A 19,525-nucleotide genomic window follows, 5' to 3' on the forward strand; every position below is an offset into this window, starting at 1 on the left:
ACATCTTTGGACTGTGGGAGGAAACCCACGCAAACACGGGGAGAATGTGCAAACTCCACACAGACAGTCGCCCGAGGCCGGATTCGAACCCGGGTCCCTGGTGCTGTGAAGCAACAGTGCTAACCACTATGCCACCGTGTCTGCCCTTGCTTCTGTTTGATAATTCATAGAGAACCCCCAACCCTCAAGCAAAAATCGAAGTGCAAATAACCTGTCATTGCTCAATCAGCACAGTAAGAAGAAATTGAATTTCCAAAACTGGTTACAGCAGGTGCAATATATCTACTTCATGACAGAGTTTCAACATAGTTAAGTTAAAAGTTACACCACTCATTTTTGAGTGTAAGTTGATGTAGCAGGATAATCCAACAGAGCACCAACATGTGGTGCCACGGAATTGGAGAGGCACAGATTCAGTTCTTTGCCCTGCAGAGTCCGAAATCTCAGCAGTATCACTGTGCGAAGGCACCGAGTGGAGATAAGCCACTTTCTCACTGTAAAGAAAAATCAGCAGGAGTCACCTCCCAGCCATCAGCTCAAAACACCGGCACATCACCAACACCACTGAATTGGGATTATAAGTTATAGGTTATACAATCATAGTGATACAGCACAGAAGGAGGCCGTTCGGCCCATCGTGCCTGTGCCGGCTCTTTGAAAGAGCTCTCCAATCAGTCCCGCTCGTCCCTGCTCTTTCCCCATAACTCGGCAAAATTTCCCCCTTCAAGTATTTATCCAATTCCCTTTCGAAAGTTACTATTGAATCTGCTTCCACCATCCTTAGAGGCAGCGTGTCCCAAATCACAACAAGTCGCTGTGTTTCGGGCGTGTTCTGATAGCTGAGTATTTCCAGTTTTTAAGAATTAACCTTTCTTTAGGTACAGAAATAATTGGGGACATAAACCAGCATTGTTACCCAATTTATATGTTAGGGAGCCTCAAGACATTCAAAAACTGGACCATTTGATCCAAAACCGATGGGTATTAACCAAAGTTCCCTTCAAGCTGTCTGGACCTCCTGTGCAGCCAGCTCATCAGCTTTTAAATGCAAAAACAGCACATGTGCGGATTTTTCAATGGGCCGCCAAAATAAAAATAGGGGCAACATTGGAACTTATCTTATTCCACCGCCCACATCCCGCTCACCCCCAGCTCCCAAACACAGACAACCACTCTCTCACATGCACACAATCACACACAAGATTTCTTCCTTCAATGCCTGCCTACAGAATTTAACTTCCTGTTTCTCGTACTTAAGGGTCAATCTTCCCCACCCCATTATCAATTCCCATGTCCACGCTTATAATCAAAAATAACCCACGTAAACTTGTCATGATGTACTAACACCCTCCCACCAATGGTGGCAATGTAGCGCCTCAGTTTTGCATCTCCCAGCTTTTGCAAACTTTTACACACCATGTGGAGTACACAGGAAATCAAATTTTAAAAAGCGATTGAGTTATTTGAGTATTCATTGCACAGATTTAAAGTAATTAACAAAAGAACCAGAGGGGAGATGAGGAGAAACATTTTTTATGCAAAGGGAATTGGATAAATACTTGAAAAGAAGAAATCTGCAGGGCTATGGGGAAAGAGCAGGGGAGTGGGACTAATTGGATAGCTTTCAAAGAGCCGGCACAGGCACAATGGGCCGAATGGCCTCCTTCTGCACTGTATGACTCTAATCCACTTAATACGCATCTTGGGGGCAGTAGAGACACAGTCCTGGGTGCAAAAAGTGAGAAAGATTGCCATTCTCCCAGCACAGACCCTGATGAGTGCAAAAGTTAAAATTATACTGTTGTTTTTTTTTTTTTAAAAACGTGAAAGATATCCAAAAGGCCTGTCACAGAATAAGTGCAAGGAAAACAAGATACTGAGCCAGGAAAGGAGAGATTAAAAAGGCTGATCAAAAGCTTGGTCAAAGGGACGGTTTTGAAAAGAAAAGGTGGAGAGGTTCAGGCAGGGAATTCCAGAGCGTAGGATCTAGAAGTCTGGTCCCGCCACAGTGGTGAGGCAAAGCGAGTGGAGGATGCACAAGGGGCCCAAGTAAGAGGGACAAAATATTTGGAGAAAACACAGGACCAGAGGAGGTTGTGGAGGTAGTGTGGATGAGGTCATGAAGGAATGAGGGGGGGGAAGAATTTTAATTTTCAAGCATTGAGAGACAGGGAGCCAATGTAAATCAGCAAGGACGGGGTGATGGGCATGCAGCACGATGCGGCACGGGATAGGTGGAGCAGAGTTTGACCCAGGTATCGTTCTTCCCTCGCCTCCACATCACCAAAATGAAATGGTTGTTATAATGGCTGCCAACAGCAACCGTCAGAGCATTCGCTGGAACTCCAACTAATTACACCATTGTTATTCCCGATGACTTGTTGTACCAATTTGTCGTCTGCTTTCTCTCTCAATAAACTGCTTTTGGTTTCACCCAACCACGCCCGTCACTCAATTACACTGTGGTAACAAAAAACAAGCCAGTTCCCCGAGAAGGCGGCTATGAAATTCCCAATTACAATTGCCTTATAAATCACTCGTGGATATCCATTATCCCCCACGTACACTGATTAATTGCAAAACAACTGTCAAATTCATGGCATTATGAATAATACATGGCCAGGGATGCAATAGTGGTACATACACGAGTCATTCCTGTACATTACTAACCTAGGACTAATCAGGCACTCCTGATAAACCTACAGAGCATCTGCAAAATTCTTTTTGTTTCTCATTAACACCCGATTTTCCAATTGGCTGAGTTGACCGCACAGGTCAGGTGGGGGGGGGGGGGGGTTACTCGATAATGAGAAGCGATGCCTGTGAGGCATCACAAGTGACAGGTAACAGTGACTTCAGGGCTGCCGAGCTGCCGAAAAATAATCGGCACAGGTAGATTACAAAGAGGAAGCGTCATGGTTTGTGATTCTTTGGCCATCTTTCCGCAGAAAAACATAAAAGCAGTTTGGGATATATATTAGGAGCAAAAGCTGCCTAAAAAAAGTGTTAGCTTTTCAGGAAAGTCCTTCGCTGACTGGTGAATGCATTGGCTGGCGAGCAGCATTTAAAATGTGCCGTGTGCAGTTGTTTTGCACGGATCCCAAACCACAGCAACAACTGGCCATTCAGGAAGACGTCTAGCATCTTGGTGCAGGCAAACGCTTTTGAACGCTACTAGTCATCCACCACTTTAAACATCCACTCCCTCCACCACTGGCGCACCGTGGCTGCCGTGTGTACTATCTACAGGTTGCTCTGCAGCATCACGCCAAGACTTCTTTGGCAGCCTCTCCCAACCCGCAACCTCCACCACCTAGAAGGTCAAGGGCAGCAGGTGCATGAGAACACCATTACCTCCAAGTCGCACATCATCATGACTTGGACATGTATCACCGTTCCTTCATCATCAGTGGATCAAATTCCTAGAACTCCCTATGTAACAACACTGTGGAACATCTTCACCAAATGGACTGCAACTGTTCAAGGCGGCAGCTCACCACCATCTTATCAAGGGCAACTATGGATGGGCAATAAATGCTGGCCTTGCTAGCAATGCCCACATCTCCAAGAACAAAATATTAAAAAAGACTTGTAAAAATATTAGGGCACAAACATCAAAAAAGGCAGACAGCAAGGGGAGAACTTCTGTCCTGTGCTTTTATATTAAGTAAAAGGACCCAAAGTGGGTTCACGTATGCCTGTCTTTATTTTTCCAGAAACAGAAGTTATACTGATGGTACCAAGTATCTCTCATCACGCTTGGCATTCTGTATGCTTTATCTGCTGTGGAATAAAGTAACTCACCAATTAAACCAAATGTCAGCTGAACTCATGTTAACTTGATCTGTCTCTGGACAGATTGAAGGAGTACACATGCGCAAAACACAAAAATCATGTCTAGAACCTAAGGGAGTTTCATTATTACATTCTCGGGTCCTGCTACTGTGCAGTAGATACAGGGTAGTCGGAGTCAACTTCCCCCAAGAAGCAAGCAATCAACCAGACCACTCAAGGGAAAGACCGACACTGTAGAGCCATTGTGGACATCTGTAGCAGACCAGAGTTCCTAGCACAGGAAAATAGTGGGTGCATGCAGTATGGTGCTGTGCACTGGAGCACCAATGCATGGTGAAGCTGAGCAACAGGATGTTCCTGCCAGTCTCAGCCACCCTGGGAGATGACATTAAAGAGACCAGGTAGGAAAGCAAGGAGCGAACTTCAAATGACCTGGATGGCAGGCTGCTCAACCGCTCATTTCAGGTAAAGATGATCGACGGCACAGGAAACCCAACTGAAAAAGCAAAAGGGACAGCATCACCAACAAGAGGAAAAAACACCAATTGGAGGGAAAGTCACTCCAGTCCTGTCAGGCACAGCCCCAGTCAAAGGTCTGTATTGGCAAAGACTTGGTTAGGAGTCCTGGTTTTGTGTGAGAGTGAGTCGAGGAAGGGGACCCCCTAAATGGTAACCTGTCTTTTCTCTTTATAGATGCTGACTGACACAAACCATTGGCTCAGCATCTACAAAGATGCTAACAACACTCCCACCAAACACACAACACAGACTGCAGTGGTTCAACAAACCTCACCACCATCTTCTCATGGGCAACCAAGAATGGGCAATAAATGCTAGCCTTGCCAGTAGCACCTACATCCCCAGATGAATTTTTTTTTTTTTTTTTTTTTTTTTTTTAAAAAGTGTATTTTCAGCATTTTGATTTTATTGTTGAGAGAAAATTTTATATGAAATAAAATATAAAATGATGAGGCATCAAAAGGAACTTGATGGGGAATTAGATGGCAGGAAGAGTTGCAATACCGTTATCCAACTGAGCAGATCTAATTACGTCAAACGCTGCGACAGCCAAACCTCACAGGTTGAATTTCTGCCTTACTCTCGCTGCAAAACAGGCTACTTATTATCACGCTGTCGAGTTTTCCTTGTGTTTTCTCTTACAGCTGTTGCACAGCAGGCATGCGCACTGGTTGTAGTTGGAAGTGGCCTCCTGCAAGTTGATGGGTCACAGAGATCATGGCGACACAGCAACAGGTGCAACGTGGCAGCACCTGACTGAATTCAAATAGTAATACCAAGGTTTGCTTTTCAATTCAAACAAAGGCAAATTTACTAGAGGCATAATGCAAATCAAGGTGCTTTTCATGGAAAAATGGATGCGATCGCAGAACGTGATCCCAAAACACCGGGAGAAATCCCATATAATGAATGTAGAATTTGACGTATTCAGTCATAAAACAGCAGCCATAATTCTAAGGCTAGGGATACAATCCCTGAAAAACCAGTAAATATCCAGGAATCCCATTAATAAACGCTAAATTGGATTTATTCAGTCCCTGTGAAGTGGTGGCCCTCTATCTAATATTCAGTAATATACACAATACAACTTTGCATGTATTTAATTTTATTGAAAAAGTGCTTTACAAGTGATCAGTGGAAATCAATCCACTCTCTACTGAGTACTGCCTGTAACACACTGCATTATCCCTGCTCACACATCCTTTATTAATACTTAATGACAACACTACACCAGATTTGGTTTCTAAACATTGTGGCACAAAATATGCTACAAGATTACAACTTGTGTTATTAAAGTAATTACAGTATTATGGTCCTCACTGATTCTTATGTGAATGAAAATAGTCAAAAATAATGGCACTGCTTAATTAATTTTAATTTGCTTTAGCATTTTTTTTTTTTTTTTTTTAAATTAACCTGCCTGTAATCAAAAAAATACCAATGAAATTATTTTGCTGAAAATACGTAGAATATTGATGCATTCTTATTTATTTTAAAAAGGTACACTGTCAACCATGTGGCGTTAACTGAATCTCTAGTCACCAGGGTTTTTTTTTTGCATCCAGTTTTCTTCCCTTGTCTCACTGGCCACGCACGATAATAGACCAGTGATTGTGCGATGGGACAACGAGAGTCAGTGGGCTATTTAACTGTGGGGGGGAGGGACCAGAGCAGGAGACCTTGCCCTGGAGAAGCACAGGATAAAGGGATCATTGGATGGCAATCACAAGTGGGAGCCAGGGCTGATTTCCGCTGCCTGGTCCCCCTGCCTGGCACAGAGATGCTGCAAACATCTGTATCGCACCCCCAACTGCTACCCCAGCTGAGATGAGCTAGCTCAGTACAGGCCGGGATTCGAATTGGGGACCTTTTGCTCCAAGTGGACCCGTGCTAAAATGGACTGCACTTTTACTCATTTAACCATTAGGAAGTCATTACCGAGTTTATATATAGGGAATAATAATTATATAATCGCGTTACCCATTATATCGAACACAAAAGCCTTTCTACTGTGCTTAAAAATCAACTGAACCAGCCCCGGAATGGTTCAGAGGGTAAATACACCACATGGTTTTATATTGATCAGGAATGTTCCTGGTTTAACCCCCAATTTGTGCTGTATTAGTCGATCTCAGCCAGGATGGTAAAACCTAAAGATGGAAAATGGCTGCTGGAGTTCCCACTTCATCAGAGCAAGGCCAGGGTGATATCTTCTACAGTTGAAGGGTCCACAAACACATTCAGATCAAGGCTGACACATGTGGGATGGTCACTTGGAGGAAAATGGCCATTTTGGGCATGGCCATCTGACTCCCATGGAACCATATCCCAAGTTTAAGTCACTGCCTTTGGGAGTGGGATGGGGGGGGGCGACGAGAGCTGGAGGATGGGAAAACATGTAACTAGACATCATGATTCTAAAGTAGGCTAATCTGTATGAAGTCTGCCGAAACCACTATCAAAACCACCAAAGTGTCTATGTAACTTGAACCTATGTAAACTTGAGGTCATCCAAAACTCAGCTGCCCGTGTCTTAACTCGCACCAAGTCCCATTCACCCATCACCCCTGTGCTCGCTGGCCTAGTGACTCCCGGTTAAGCAACGTTTTGATTTCAAAATTCTCATCCTCGTTTTCAAATCCCTCCCTGGCCTCACCCCCTCCCTATCTCTAATTTCCTCCAGCAACCCCCTCCCCTGCCCCGGCGATAGCTGCGTTCCTCTAATTCTGCCCTCGAGCATTCCTGATCACTCAACTATTGGTGGCCGTGCCTTGTTGCCTACACCCTAAGCTGTGGAATTCCCTCCCGAAACCTCCTTTTCCTCTTAAGATGCTCCTGAAACCTACCTCTGACAAAGCTTTAGCTAACCTGCCCGAATTCCTCCTTATTGTGGCTCAGTGTCAAATTCTGATTTTGAATACTCCTGTGAAGCGCCTTGGAACGTTTTACTAGGTTAAAGGCGCGATATAAATACAAGTTGTTGTTGTGTTGTCTGTGTCCCTTTAGGTACCACAACGGTCACAGAATATCCCACCATTCAGATAGCCAAGGCCAGCACCAATACACGCTTGCTTTCCCACTCCACTATATGGCTGTGTTCCAATTATGGACGTGTGCATCGGCCATGTCACATAAAAGGATGGAAGGAATCAGGTGAAAGCCGTCATGTGTTCCTTCCGCAAGCGAACAGACTACAGAAGCACTAACTGTGTGCGACTACATTTTATCAGCAGGCCCAATCTTCCAGTATTTGACTACGGTGTCAGTTCGATAAGCAAAGGGGCCATTTTGTTAAATAAATAAATAGAAGCCCAATGGAACATTTTCATAAACTTATTACACTTCACAGAATAAATACATTAAAAAAAAATTATACTTCAATTATGGGAGTCCAGCCATTAATAATCTTAAAAATAAACTAAACACTTGTACTGTGCACCGATGAATATATATTTTTTCTACACGAAACATACAAAGCAGTACCTATGTAACAGTCACATGGTTGGTTTTTGTTATTACGCCTGATATTGGCCCACCCTTTAAATGTACTTTTTTTTACTGGGTACTTTAAACAAATTTGACTGTAAATTAAACAAACCTCAAATGAAACTTAAACAAATTAAATTAGAATTTGATTGTCCGGGTTGATGATGCACTCCAGTCCCCGCGGTGCCCACCGGTCACGGAAATACTCAAGCGTGCCGGCGGACACCGCGTGCTCCATCTCCAGGGCCACCCGGGCGCGAACATGGCCGCGGAAGAGAGGCAGGCAATCCGGCTGAACGACCCCCTCGACTGCCCGCTGCCTGGACCAATTAATGGCTTTTTTAGCCAGGCCCAGGAGCAGGCCTACAAGGAGGAGTCACATGGTTTTACCTTTCCTCTCTACTACTGGAAACAGTAATAAAAACAACTAGTATGGATATGGTTTTTAGCTAGAAGTACCCAAAGCACTTCACAGTGGCATGAAGGGAGAAAAAATGGAGGACAGGCCAAAGGAGAAAATATCAGGAGGGGTGACCAAACACTTGCTCAAAGAAGTAGGTTTTAAAGGTTCGATGAAGAGGGAAGTAGAGAGGCAGAGGGATTTAGGGAGAGAATTCCAGAGCGTGGGGCCTAGGCCGCTGAAAGCACAGCCGCCAATGGTGGAGCAAATGGAGTGGGGGATGCATAAGTGGGCCAGAATTTGGTGGTGGTGGTGGTGGTGGGGGGGGGGGGGGAGAGAGAGAGAGAGGAGGAGGAGGAGGAGGCGGCGGCGGCGAGTTGGAACACCAGAGAAGATTATAAAAGATGGGGATGGGCGTGGCCATGGAGGGATTTAAACAAAAAGATAAGAATTTTTAATTTGAGGCACTGGAGGAGCAGGAGCCAATGTAGGCCATCAAGGATAGGGGGTGATGTGCAAGCGAGACTCGGTGTGGGATAGGATACATTTAGATAGGGAATATCAGAACAGATGAACAACCAATGTTTCACAATATTTTATTCACCGATTCATGATTCACAGTCAAAAGTAAAATAAACATCCTGTGGCATTATCTCTCAGCTACTTCTTAATTCTAATCCCAGATTCTCCAAATGTTAGTGCCTTTGTTGAATCCTGCGACTGGCTTATACATTTTAATATAGGAGCTTACACAACGTATGAGGGAAAGAAAAATCTATGAATTGCATGAAACAAAAGTATTCATTTAGGAAATCTCTATACAGATAAAAATCACTCTACAGCACTGATCATAACAGGTACAGGTAGAGAATAAATTTAGGATTTTCAAGTTCTGTTTACTGAAGAGAAATATCAAACGGAGCCGACTGCATACCGAGTTTCTTAAACATCTGCTTAACTTGAATTGTATTTTACAGAATTCACAGCAACATTCCTGGCTTGGATATACCATTTAATGCACACAACATTCCTGGCTTGTATATACCATTTAATGCACAGCAACAGCTTGGATATACCATTATTGCACAGCAACATTCCTGGCTTGGATGTACCATTCTAACCCAATTTAGAAACCGTTTTTTTTTTAAAATCTGTGATTAAAAAAAAAACAGAAAATGCTAGAAACACTCATCTGGTTTTTTTTTCTGCCCCAACAATAATTTTAAACTTTACAATTTGATCCTGAAAGGCTAAAATCATAACTGTTGATTGCTTCAGAAATCTTGTCATGACGAAAGGTCATCGACCTGAAACGTTAACTCTTGTTTCTCTCTCTACACAGATGCTGCCTGACCTGCTGAGTATCTCCAGCATTTTCTGTTTCTATTTCAGATTTCCAGCATCTGCAGTATTTTCTTTTTGCAAGTTATTATGTTCCACTTTATCCTATCAAGTTTAAAAAAATATATACACACACACACACCTCATATAGATAGAGAGAAATAGAGAGATAGATATAGAGTGGATATATATATAGGAGATAAGATATAGATAGAAAAATATAAAAACTCTGCCATATTCTTGTGCGGTTTTCTGCAAGTCAGATGATATGCAGGAGTCGAGAGTGGACAAGCCATTGCAATTCTCCCTTCATCTCCTCCACCCGCCCATATCAAATATTAATGCAAGAGGTTTATTTTAATTATTATTGAACAAAAGCTCACCTTCAATCCTGTCCCCAGGACAATCACATCATATTCCTCATCCATAGCTGATGTTACTGTATGCCAGTAGTGTTGATTTAGTGTTAAAATACTGTTATTTATTGAGGAGAGCGGGGCTGAGCCTCTCCCCAGGTTGGAGCTTATCAGCAGAGACCGCAGCACCACCCTCACCAACACAGTATCAATCCGCCACTACAAAAATAGTGCGCTTTTTAAAAAAGAAAATCCACACAGGAGACAATGTCCTTCGAACTCAAAATCAAGGACACGGCCTCACAGTATTCATTGAAATATTCGGCGACGGTCGAGATCCGAATAAAACGGGTGGCCCGGGAACACCTCCCTGCCTCCACCTGTGCGATGGATAAAGTAGTGCCAACATATCCTCCGTCAACTGCCAAAAAAAAGGCGGCCGCGGGCTCGCACTGCGCATGCGCGGGTCGCGCGGGGTTTCTGGGAGTTGTAGTCCGGGCGAGGGGTCCGGAGTCTGCGCACTGGACATTCACCCCACCACCTCGCAGTGCAGCGTGGGAGTTGTAGTCCGTCCGAGAGGTCACAGAGTCATAACCGCACAGAAGGAGTCTTGACGAAGGGATTCGACCTGAAACGTTGACTCTGTTTCTCTCTCCGCGGATGTTGCCTGGTTTGCTCAGTTTTCCCAGCATTTTCTGTTGTTATTTCAGAAGGAGTCTATTCGGCCCATCGAGTCCCTGCCGGCTCTCTGTAGAGCAATCCAGTCAGTTCCATTCCCCCGCTCTATCCCCGTAGCCCTGCAAGTTTATTTCCCTCCAGTGCCTATCCAGTCTCCCTGTGAAAACACTGATCGTCTCCGCTTCCACCACTTCCATCGGCAGCGAGTTCCAGGGCCAGTTAATAATGTTTTTCCTCACATCCTCCCCCCTGTATCTCTTGCCCAATCTGTGTCCCCCTAGTCCTTGTACCATCAACTAGTGGGAACTTTCCCCGTCTAGCCTATCCAAACCTGTCATAACCTTGTACACCTCTATCAAATCACCCCTCAACCTCCTTTGCTCTAATGAAAACAAATCCAACTTCTCCAACCTGCTAAGATCCCCCATCCCCGGAACCATCCTGGTAAATATCCTCTGCACTCTCTCAAGGGCCTTCACATCCTTCCTAAAGTATGGTAACCAGAACTGGATGCAATACTCCAGTTGTGGCCTAACCAGCACTTTATAAAGGTTCAGTATAACTTCTCTACTTTTGTACTCAATACCTCTATTTATGAAGCCCAAGATCCCAAAGGATTTCCAAACACTCTCTCAATATGTCCTGCCACCTTCAGGGACCTATGCACATTAACTCCCAGGTCCCTCTGTCCCTGCACACTCTTTAAAACTGTGCCATTAAGTGTATATTGCCTCTCCCTGTTCCTTCTACCAAAATGCATCACCTCACACTTCTCTGTCTTAAATTCCATCTGCCACTTGTCTGCCCATTCTGCTAGCCTTTCTATGTCCTGTCTGCGCACTTCACTTTCCCCCCTCAATGCAGCATGGGGGATGTAGTCCCAACTGCTCCATTTGAAAGTCCATTTATCCTGGCATTAAGAAAGAAAGACTTGTATTTATATAGCGCCTTTCATGACCACGATCCCAAAGCACTTTACAGCCAACTTTCTTTTGGAGTGTAGTCACCTGTTGTAATGTAGGAAACGCGGCAGCCAAATTTCATACAGCAAGCTCCCACAAACAGCAATCTGACAATAACCAGATAATCTGTTCTTTCGTGGCGTTGATTAAAGGATAAATATTGGCCAGGACACTTGGGATAACTCCCCTGCTCTTCTTTGAAATAATGCCATGGGATCTTTTACATCCACCCGAGAGGGCAGACGGGGCCTCGGTTTAACGTCTCATCCGAAAGATGGCACCTCCGACAGTGCAGCACTCCCTCAGCACTGCACTGGAGTGCCAGTCTAGATTTTTGTGCTTGGGACTTGAACCCACAACCTTCTAACTCAGAGGCAAGGGTGCTACCAACTGAGCCACTGATTGGTTTATTTACAATGGCAATGCAAGGCACAGTGTACTCTTTTAGTTTGGACCAAAAACAAATTTGACTGTAAATTAACAAAAGTTCAACTAAAACTTAACAAATCAAATTAAAATTTGGTTTTCCGGGTTGACGACGCACTCCAGTCCCCGCGGCGCCCACCGGTCGTGGAAACACTGAAGCGTGCCGGCGGACACCGCGTGCTCCATCTCCAGGGCCACCCGGGCGCGAACATGGCCGCGGAAGAGAGGCAGGCAATCGGGCTGGACGACCCCCTCGACCACCCGCTGCCTGGACCAATTGATGGCTTTTTTCAAGGCACAGTGTAAAGTGATTGGTAGAAGGATTAGAGGGGAGTTGAGGAGAACTTTTTCACCTAGATGGTGGTGGGGGTCTGAATGGGTGGTAGAGGCAGAAACCCTCACTGTATTTAAAAAGTACTTGGATATGCACTTGAAGTACCATAACCTACAGGGCTACGGACCAAGAGCTGGAAAGTGTGAATAGGCTGGGATAGCTCTTTATCAGCCAGCACAGACACAATGGGGGTGATTTTCATTCAGAAGTCGGGAAGGAGGCGGGACTACAACTTTCGGGGTTGTAGTCCCGCCTCCATCGAGATGCGGCCAATCCACGCGATTTTAACTTGATTGACCTCAGCAGGCCAATTAAGGGCCACTCGGCAACAGGTGACATCACAGACTGAAATTTCATCTGTCAAGACATTTTGACAGATGTTTCACAGCTGTTTGAAGCTGTCAAACTCTGACAGTCTTACTTCTAACATGAGTCCTTCTCCACAGACTCAGTTAGAAATCTCACCAGCACAGAAAGCTGCAGGCTGTCACTTTTGACAGTTCGCAGCCGTTCTGCTTTCTGTGCCGGTTAGATGATGGACTCCCGAAACCTAAAGGAAGGAAGGCTGAAAAGGTAAGTACAGGTAATTTAAACTTCTTTACACACTTTAGGCACACCAAACACACTTACCTTTGCACTCATGCACCCATCACTCACCTGAACACCGACATCTCGATCCCTCTAAGTCCTTCAACCCGACGGCCCGACTCCTCTAACTTGGCGTGGTTTGGAGCCATCGGGAATCCCACAATTCAAGCTTTAAAATAAGGATTAAGCTAAAAACTGCCTGTTAACTACCTGTTAACAGGCAGTTAATTGGCACTAATCCCTTCCCGCCTCGGGTAGGCGGGTCCCAGTGCGGGGCGGGTACCCGCCTCCTTTGAAACTTACATGGAGGCGGGTTGGGGGCAGGATGGTGTCGGGACTCCCGAATTCGGGACTTTAAACCCCCGCACGCCTCCAATCCCAACTCCACGGGTCAATGAAAATCGACCTCCGTGGGTTGAATGGCTTCCTTCTGTGCCATAAATGTCTATGTTTTCTGTGATTCTATGTTTAAGAGGTGTGGTAACTGTGCAATGTAATGCAATTCCTATTGTGGGAAGGGAAAGAAGAGGGGGGGGGAAAACCATGAAAAGACTTTCTGTACCTGGGGCTAGAATTTATTGCAGTTCTGGAGTTTCTGGCATTTGGCAAAGAAGTAGTTCCAGTTTGTGCTGTCAAAGTATAAGGAGACAGGTGGAGCTTGCAGAGAAATAGAGTTCATTCTAATTTAAATGACTACCCTCATCAAAGCTATTAGCTTCTGTATTTAATTCTTGAAAAATTTACACAATTATAGAATGCAACTCCAAATCACAGGTCAAAATTCTGTAATCTATATAATAAAAATGGAATTTGACTTATTCAAGTCACCAATAAACTGATGGCCCTAATTATAAACAGTCGGAATTGAAGAACGTGATCCCAAAACATAAATGAAAAAATCAGAGATTCTTATCTAATATAATAATTTGACACTCAGGGGTTCTGTTAATTGGTTATTGTTACCTCAATGAAAGTTACAGTATTACAGCTGTCCCATAAGGGGTGGATTTAAGCAAGCTCAGTTTTTATTACAGCTAGGAACAGTGCACATAGGACATTGCCACCTTCCTCCATGCTTCTTCCTCTGAAACCAATAGCTACAACATTGGTTCCACCAGGTACTACCTGGATCCAATTTGAATTCTCAAGTGATGAAGAGGAATGTGTGATTATATGCTGATATGTCTTGAGACCGTCTTGAGGGAGTGCCCCCTTTCTCAAAATATTTAAAACAACTCTGTAAGTTTATCTAAAGTACCCGGAAGATCCAAAGAACCCCATAGCATTTTAAAACTAGGTTTGACACTACGCAGAAGTTAAACTCCACCTGCTGTCAATCCCAAGAGGTGTGAGACAGCCTCCTCCACGGAGCCTCGTATCAATCCTCTCAGAATCTAGTCAGAACCCAGCTATGGAGTTACATATGTTAATTCTGCATAGTTGCATCTATAATGGCATTAGTTTATTTACAATTTAAGAACAGCAAAGGGTCACAAAACAGAGAGTAAGAGCTACAAAAAGTGAGTATGAAAAGAAACTTGCAAGAGATATCAAAATCAACACAATTTTTTTACAATTAAATTAGGAAAAAGAGGGTAGTCAGGAGCAATGTTGGCCCCTTAAACTGAACGCAGTGATATTATCAATGATAATAAAGAAATGGCGGACATGTTGAATAATTACTTTGCGTCAGTATTTACAGTAGAGGAAGAGGATAGCATGCTGGAAATCCCAAGGAAACCAATACTGAATCAGTGACAGGGACTCAATAAAATTGATGTAAGTAAAATAACAGTAATGAAGAAAATAATGGCGCTAAAGAGTGACAAATCCCAGGACCAGATGGTTTCCATCCCAGGGTTTTAAAGGAAGTAGGTGAGCACATTGCAGATGCCCTTACTATAATCTTCCAAAGTTCTCTCAATTCACAAACCGTTCCTTTAGAGTGGAAAATTGCGCCTGTCACTCCGCTATTTAAAAATGGTGAGAGAGGGAAACCAGGGAATTATAGACCAGTTAGCCGAATGTCTGTTGTTCGGAAATTGCTAGAGCCTATTGTAGTGTATGTACCTTTAAGGGGAGAACTACTTTTTACAGCTCCTGTATACTGTAGTACCGGCAGTGACCACACTTGTATATAAACCCTGAGTAGGGATCTGTACAATTAGTTTTAGAGTAACCCTCATCCAGTAAACACCTGTTGATTGTTCCCTGCAGTCTCTTGTCTAATTATTGAAAGACACACAACATCAAGATACATGGATCTAACATTGGTGACGAGACGATTCAAACCTACCTGCAACTCTGCATCACCTCCCAGGGATTCGCTCCTGGAGAACAGTGAAAGAAGAAGGCCGAGTCCAGAAGTACGGGCGTCGACCATCCAGCATCGCAGAGGAGGCTGTTGAGAGCTGGGCTTGGTTCTCCAGTCACGGTGGTCCAGCGAAACGGGCTGGCAACAGGTACGGTGCAGACCCTTCCCGGACAGCGGCGGCTAGAGCCGACCAATGGCACAGAAAAAGGCCGAGCAGCGTCGACGGGATAAGAAAGAGGGTAGAGCGCACAGGGCGCAGCCGGTGTTCAAGACCGAGCGGCGTCGACGGGAGAAGAGAGAGAGGGTAAAGCGCACAGGGCGCAGCCGGTGTTCAGGACCGAGTGGCGTCAACAAGAGAGGCGCGCAGGAAAACGCGCAGAGCGCAGCCGGTGTTCAAGGGCCGAGCAGCGTCCATGGGGAAAAAAAGAAAGCGCGGGAGACGCCATTTGAGCCGCAGCGGAGAAGAAGGGAGAGCGCGGGAAGAAAGGAAAGCGTGGAAGACGCCATTTTGAGCCACAGCGGAGAAGAAGGGAGAGCGCGGGAGACGCCATTTTGAGCCACAGCGGAGAAGAAGGGAGAGCGCGGGAAGAAAGGAAAGCGTGGAAGACGCCATTTTGAGCCACAGCGGAGAAGAAGGGAGAGCGCGGGAGATGCCATTTTGAGTCAGTCTAACCACACCCAGGGATGCCGAAGAGTGGCAGTGTCACAGCGTTCGACAATGAAGTCGAAGGTTGGGCGACATATGTCGAACGCATAGAAGTGTACTGCAAGGCGAATGAAGTGCCAGATGACAGGAAAGCGCTGGTATTGTTGAATTCCACGGGTGCAAAAACGTATGGCTTACTGCGAAACCTAGTAACCCCAGAGAAGCCAGTGGAAAAGGATTTTGAAAACATAGTGTCAATCCTACAGGACCACTTAAACCCCACACTGCTGCTGATAGCAGAAAGATTTAAGTTTCACAAAAGGAACCAGCATAAAGATGAAAGTAATGCTGAGTATTTAACGGAACTGCGCAAGCTATCGAAACACTGCCAGTTTGGAATGGGACTAGCAGATACTTTAAGGGACAAGTTTCTGTGTGGGCTTCAAAGTGAAGTAACCCAGAAACGGCTTCTATCAGAAAAGGATCTTACGCTGGACAAGGCTTTCAGCATGGCAGTATCACATGAAGCAGCCGCACGGGGTGCTGCAGAGATACAACGGAGACCGCAAGAATATGGCACAAATGAAATGTCATACGGAACAGTGAAGTGCTATCGCTGTGGCAGAACAACACACGACCATAATGATTGCTGGTTCAAGGACAAAGTGTGCAGACAGTGTGGAAAAGTAGGACACATAGCAAGAGTCTGCAGGTCGGGAAAGAAAACCAGCAGCAATAAATCTCCACAGGAGAAGTACACGAAGGTACATAAGGTGATGGAGAGTAGTTCAGACGAACAGAAAAGTGATACAGACTCCGGAAGCAAGGAGCTGGGTTGTCTGAAACTACATAATGTGATCAAAACGGAGGATCACCAAACTATCTGGGTCATGCTCAAGATAGCTGGAGTCCAAGTGAAAATGGAATTGGACACAGGATCAGCCCTAACAGTCATAAACCGAAGGGACTACAAGCGGCTATTCTCACATATACCCTTGAGAGATACAGAGATTGTCTTGAAGACGTACACGGGGCAAAAAGTCTACCCCAAAGGAAAAATAAGGTGAACGTTATATATAACGGCAAGGAAACACCAAAAATGGACCTACATGTATTGCCAGATGGAGGACCACCACTACTAGGACGTGAATGGATCCGGAAGATACAGCTAGATTGGCATTCCATACAAGCACTGACTGTAGATGCCAAAAAGGATGACGACGTCACACCTGGACGACTGTCAAAAATGCTAACTGACGCACAAGAAGTGTTCCAGCAGGGACTCGGAACACTAAAAGGCATAACAGCGACGATCAAAATAGAGGAAAATGCAAGCCCAAAGTTTTTTAAGGCCAGACCGGTACCTTATGCGATCCGCCCAGCCGTCGAAGCAGAGCTGGAAGGTTTGGAACGTTCAGGAGTACTGTCCAAAGTGGACTGGAGCGAGTGGGCTACACCCATCATTCCTGTAATGAAGAGGTCGTTGAGTAATACGCCTGGGGAACCAAAGAAGGTTCGCATCTGTGGGGACTTTAAGGTGACAGTGAACCCAGTCCTTCACACTGTACAATATCCGCTTCCGCGGATTGAAGATATTTTCGCCTCGCTATCTGGAGGGAAACGCTTCACTAAGATTGATCTGGCCCAGGCGTACCTGCAAATGGAGGTAGACGAAGCCTCGAAACAGTACCTCACGATCAACACTCATAAAGGTCTCTACCAATACAACCGGCTGGTGTTCAGGGTAGCATCAGCTCCGGCTATTTGGCAAAGGGCAATGGATTCCAGGGACCCAGTGTTATTTGGACGACATCCTGGTCACGGGCGAAAATGACAGTGATCACCTCGCCAACCTGGAGCAGGTGCTCACTAGATTGAAGGAATATGGGCTCCGAGCTAACCGCCACAAATGCGAGTTTTTCCAGAAGCAGATCTCGTATTGTGGCCACGTTATTGATGAAGAGGGGTTACATAAGTCCCCTGAAAAGATTGAGGCAGTAGTCAAGGCTCCAGCACCGGAAAATGTGTCACAACTGAGGTCGTTCCTCGGGCTGGTGAACTACTACCATAAGTTCTTTCCGAATTTGTCTACCGTACTACACCCACTGAACACCCTACTGCAAACGGGGGTACCATGGAAGTGGAATGACGAATGTAAACGAGCTTTCCAGAAGTGCAAAGAATTGATCACATCAAAAGAGGTGTTGGCTCATTTCAACCCAGCACTACTAATTCGGTTGGCGTGTGATGCATCACCCTATGGTATTGGAGCGGTGCTGTCGCACAAATTCCCGGACGGCTCGGAGAGGCCAGTAGCCTTTGCGTCTCGGTCACTAACCTCAGCCGAGTGTAACTACGCCCAGATTGACAGGGAGGCCCTCAGCCTAGTGTGGGGAGTGAAAAAGTTCAAGCACTATCTGCACGGGCAGAAGTTCACCTTGCTGACTGACCACCAACCACTTGTCTCCATCTTTAATCCAAAGAAGGGCGTTCCGGTGATGACTGCGCAACGGCTACAAAGATGGTCCCTTTTTCTAGGGGCGAACCAATATGAAATCGAGTATAAGGGCACGAAACAGCATGGAAACGCTGATGGGCTATCACGCCTGCCACTGCCTACTGCGGAGGAAGCACCAGCAGTGGACCCTGTCGAAATATTTTATTCGACTATAATTGAACGCTTGCCAGTAACTAACGCTGATATAGAGAAGGAGACCCGAAATGACCCGACACTGTCTCGGGTATATGACTTGACGGTGAAGGGATGGCCAACCCATGGCGACTCACTGTTGCCAGCATTCTCATCCAGAAGAGAACAGCTGTCAGTATGCCAGGGGACCTTGATGTGTGGATCCCGAGTGGTAATTCCACCCAAGTTAAGGGAGAGAGTGCTCAATGAGCTTCACGAAGGCCATCTGGGAGGGGTGAAAATGAAAAGCCTTGCTAGGGCTTATGTGTGGTGGCCGGGGATCGATCAGCAAATCGAGGACCTGACAAAGAGCTGCTCAGGATGCCAGAAGGTCCAAAATGCACCACCACATGCCCCTCTACACCCATGGGAGTGGCCCTCATCTCCATGGCAACGGGTGCATATTGATTTTGCTGGTCCATTCATGGACTCAATGTTTTGAATAGCCGTGGATGCGCACTCGAAATGGCCTGAGGTGATCAAAATGTCCTCCACCACCACGGAGAAAACTATTGCAGTCCTACGGACCATATTTGCCAGGAACGGCTTGCCAGAGCAGATTTGCTCTGATAACGGACCACAGTTTGTGTCCGAAGAGTTTCGGAAATTTATGAAAAGGAATGGGGTAAGGCATTACACATCCGCCCCGTATCATCCAGCCACAAATGGATTGGCTGAGAGGTTCGTACAAACCTTTATAAAAGCAGTAAGGGCCATGTGCGATGACGACATTCCACTGCAGCATAAGGTGGACAATTTCCTGTTAGCCTACAGAAATGCGACACATGCAGTCACCAACCAGACCCCGGCCATGATGTTCTTTAAACGAAGGTTGAGATATCGTCTGGATTTGCTCAGACCAAATGTACGAAGAGATGTTGAGAATAAGCAATTCCAGCACATCAATGAGAAGCCGACAAGGAGCTTCAATGTAGAGCAACCAGTCTTGGCCCGCGACTACCGAACAGAGAAATGGCAACCAGGAACGATA

At 45.5% G+C, this 19,525-nt stretch overlaps 1 protein-coding gene across 1 annotated transcript in view; it reads right to left on the reverse strand.

Moving 5' to 3' along the window:
* Window positions 1-10,259, reverse strand: part of LOC147111293 (rab GDP dissociation inhibitor alpha-like) — a 47,449-nt gene extending 37,190 nt beyond the window's left edge. The window contains exon 1 of the mRNA XM_086002053.1: window positions 9,925-10,259. Within this exon, the coding sequence (XP_085858179.1) occupies window positions 9,925-9,969 (45 nt within the window). The 5' untranslated portion in view covers window positions 9,970-10,259. The remainder of the gene's footprint in view (window positions 1-9,924) is intronic.
* Between the last annotated feature and the right edge of the window lie 9,266 nt (window positions 10,260-19,525).

This window comes from Somniosus microcephalus, chromosome 11 (genome assembly GCF_052327205.1).
Source record: "Somniosus microcephalus isolate GS21.2 chromosome 11, FLI_Smic_1.0, whole genome shotgun sequence".
NCBI lineage: Eukaryota > Metazoa > Chordata > Chondrichthyes > Squaliformes > Somniosidae > Somniosus > Somniosus microcephalus.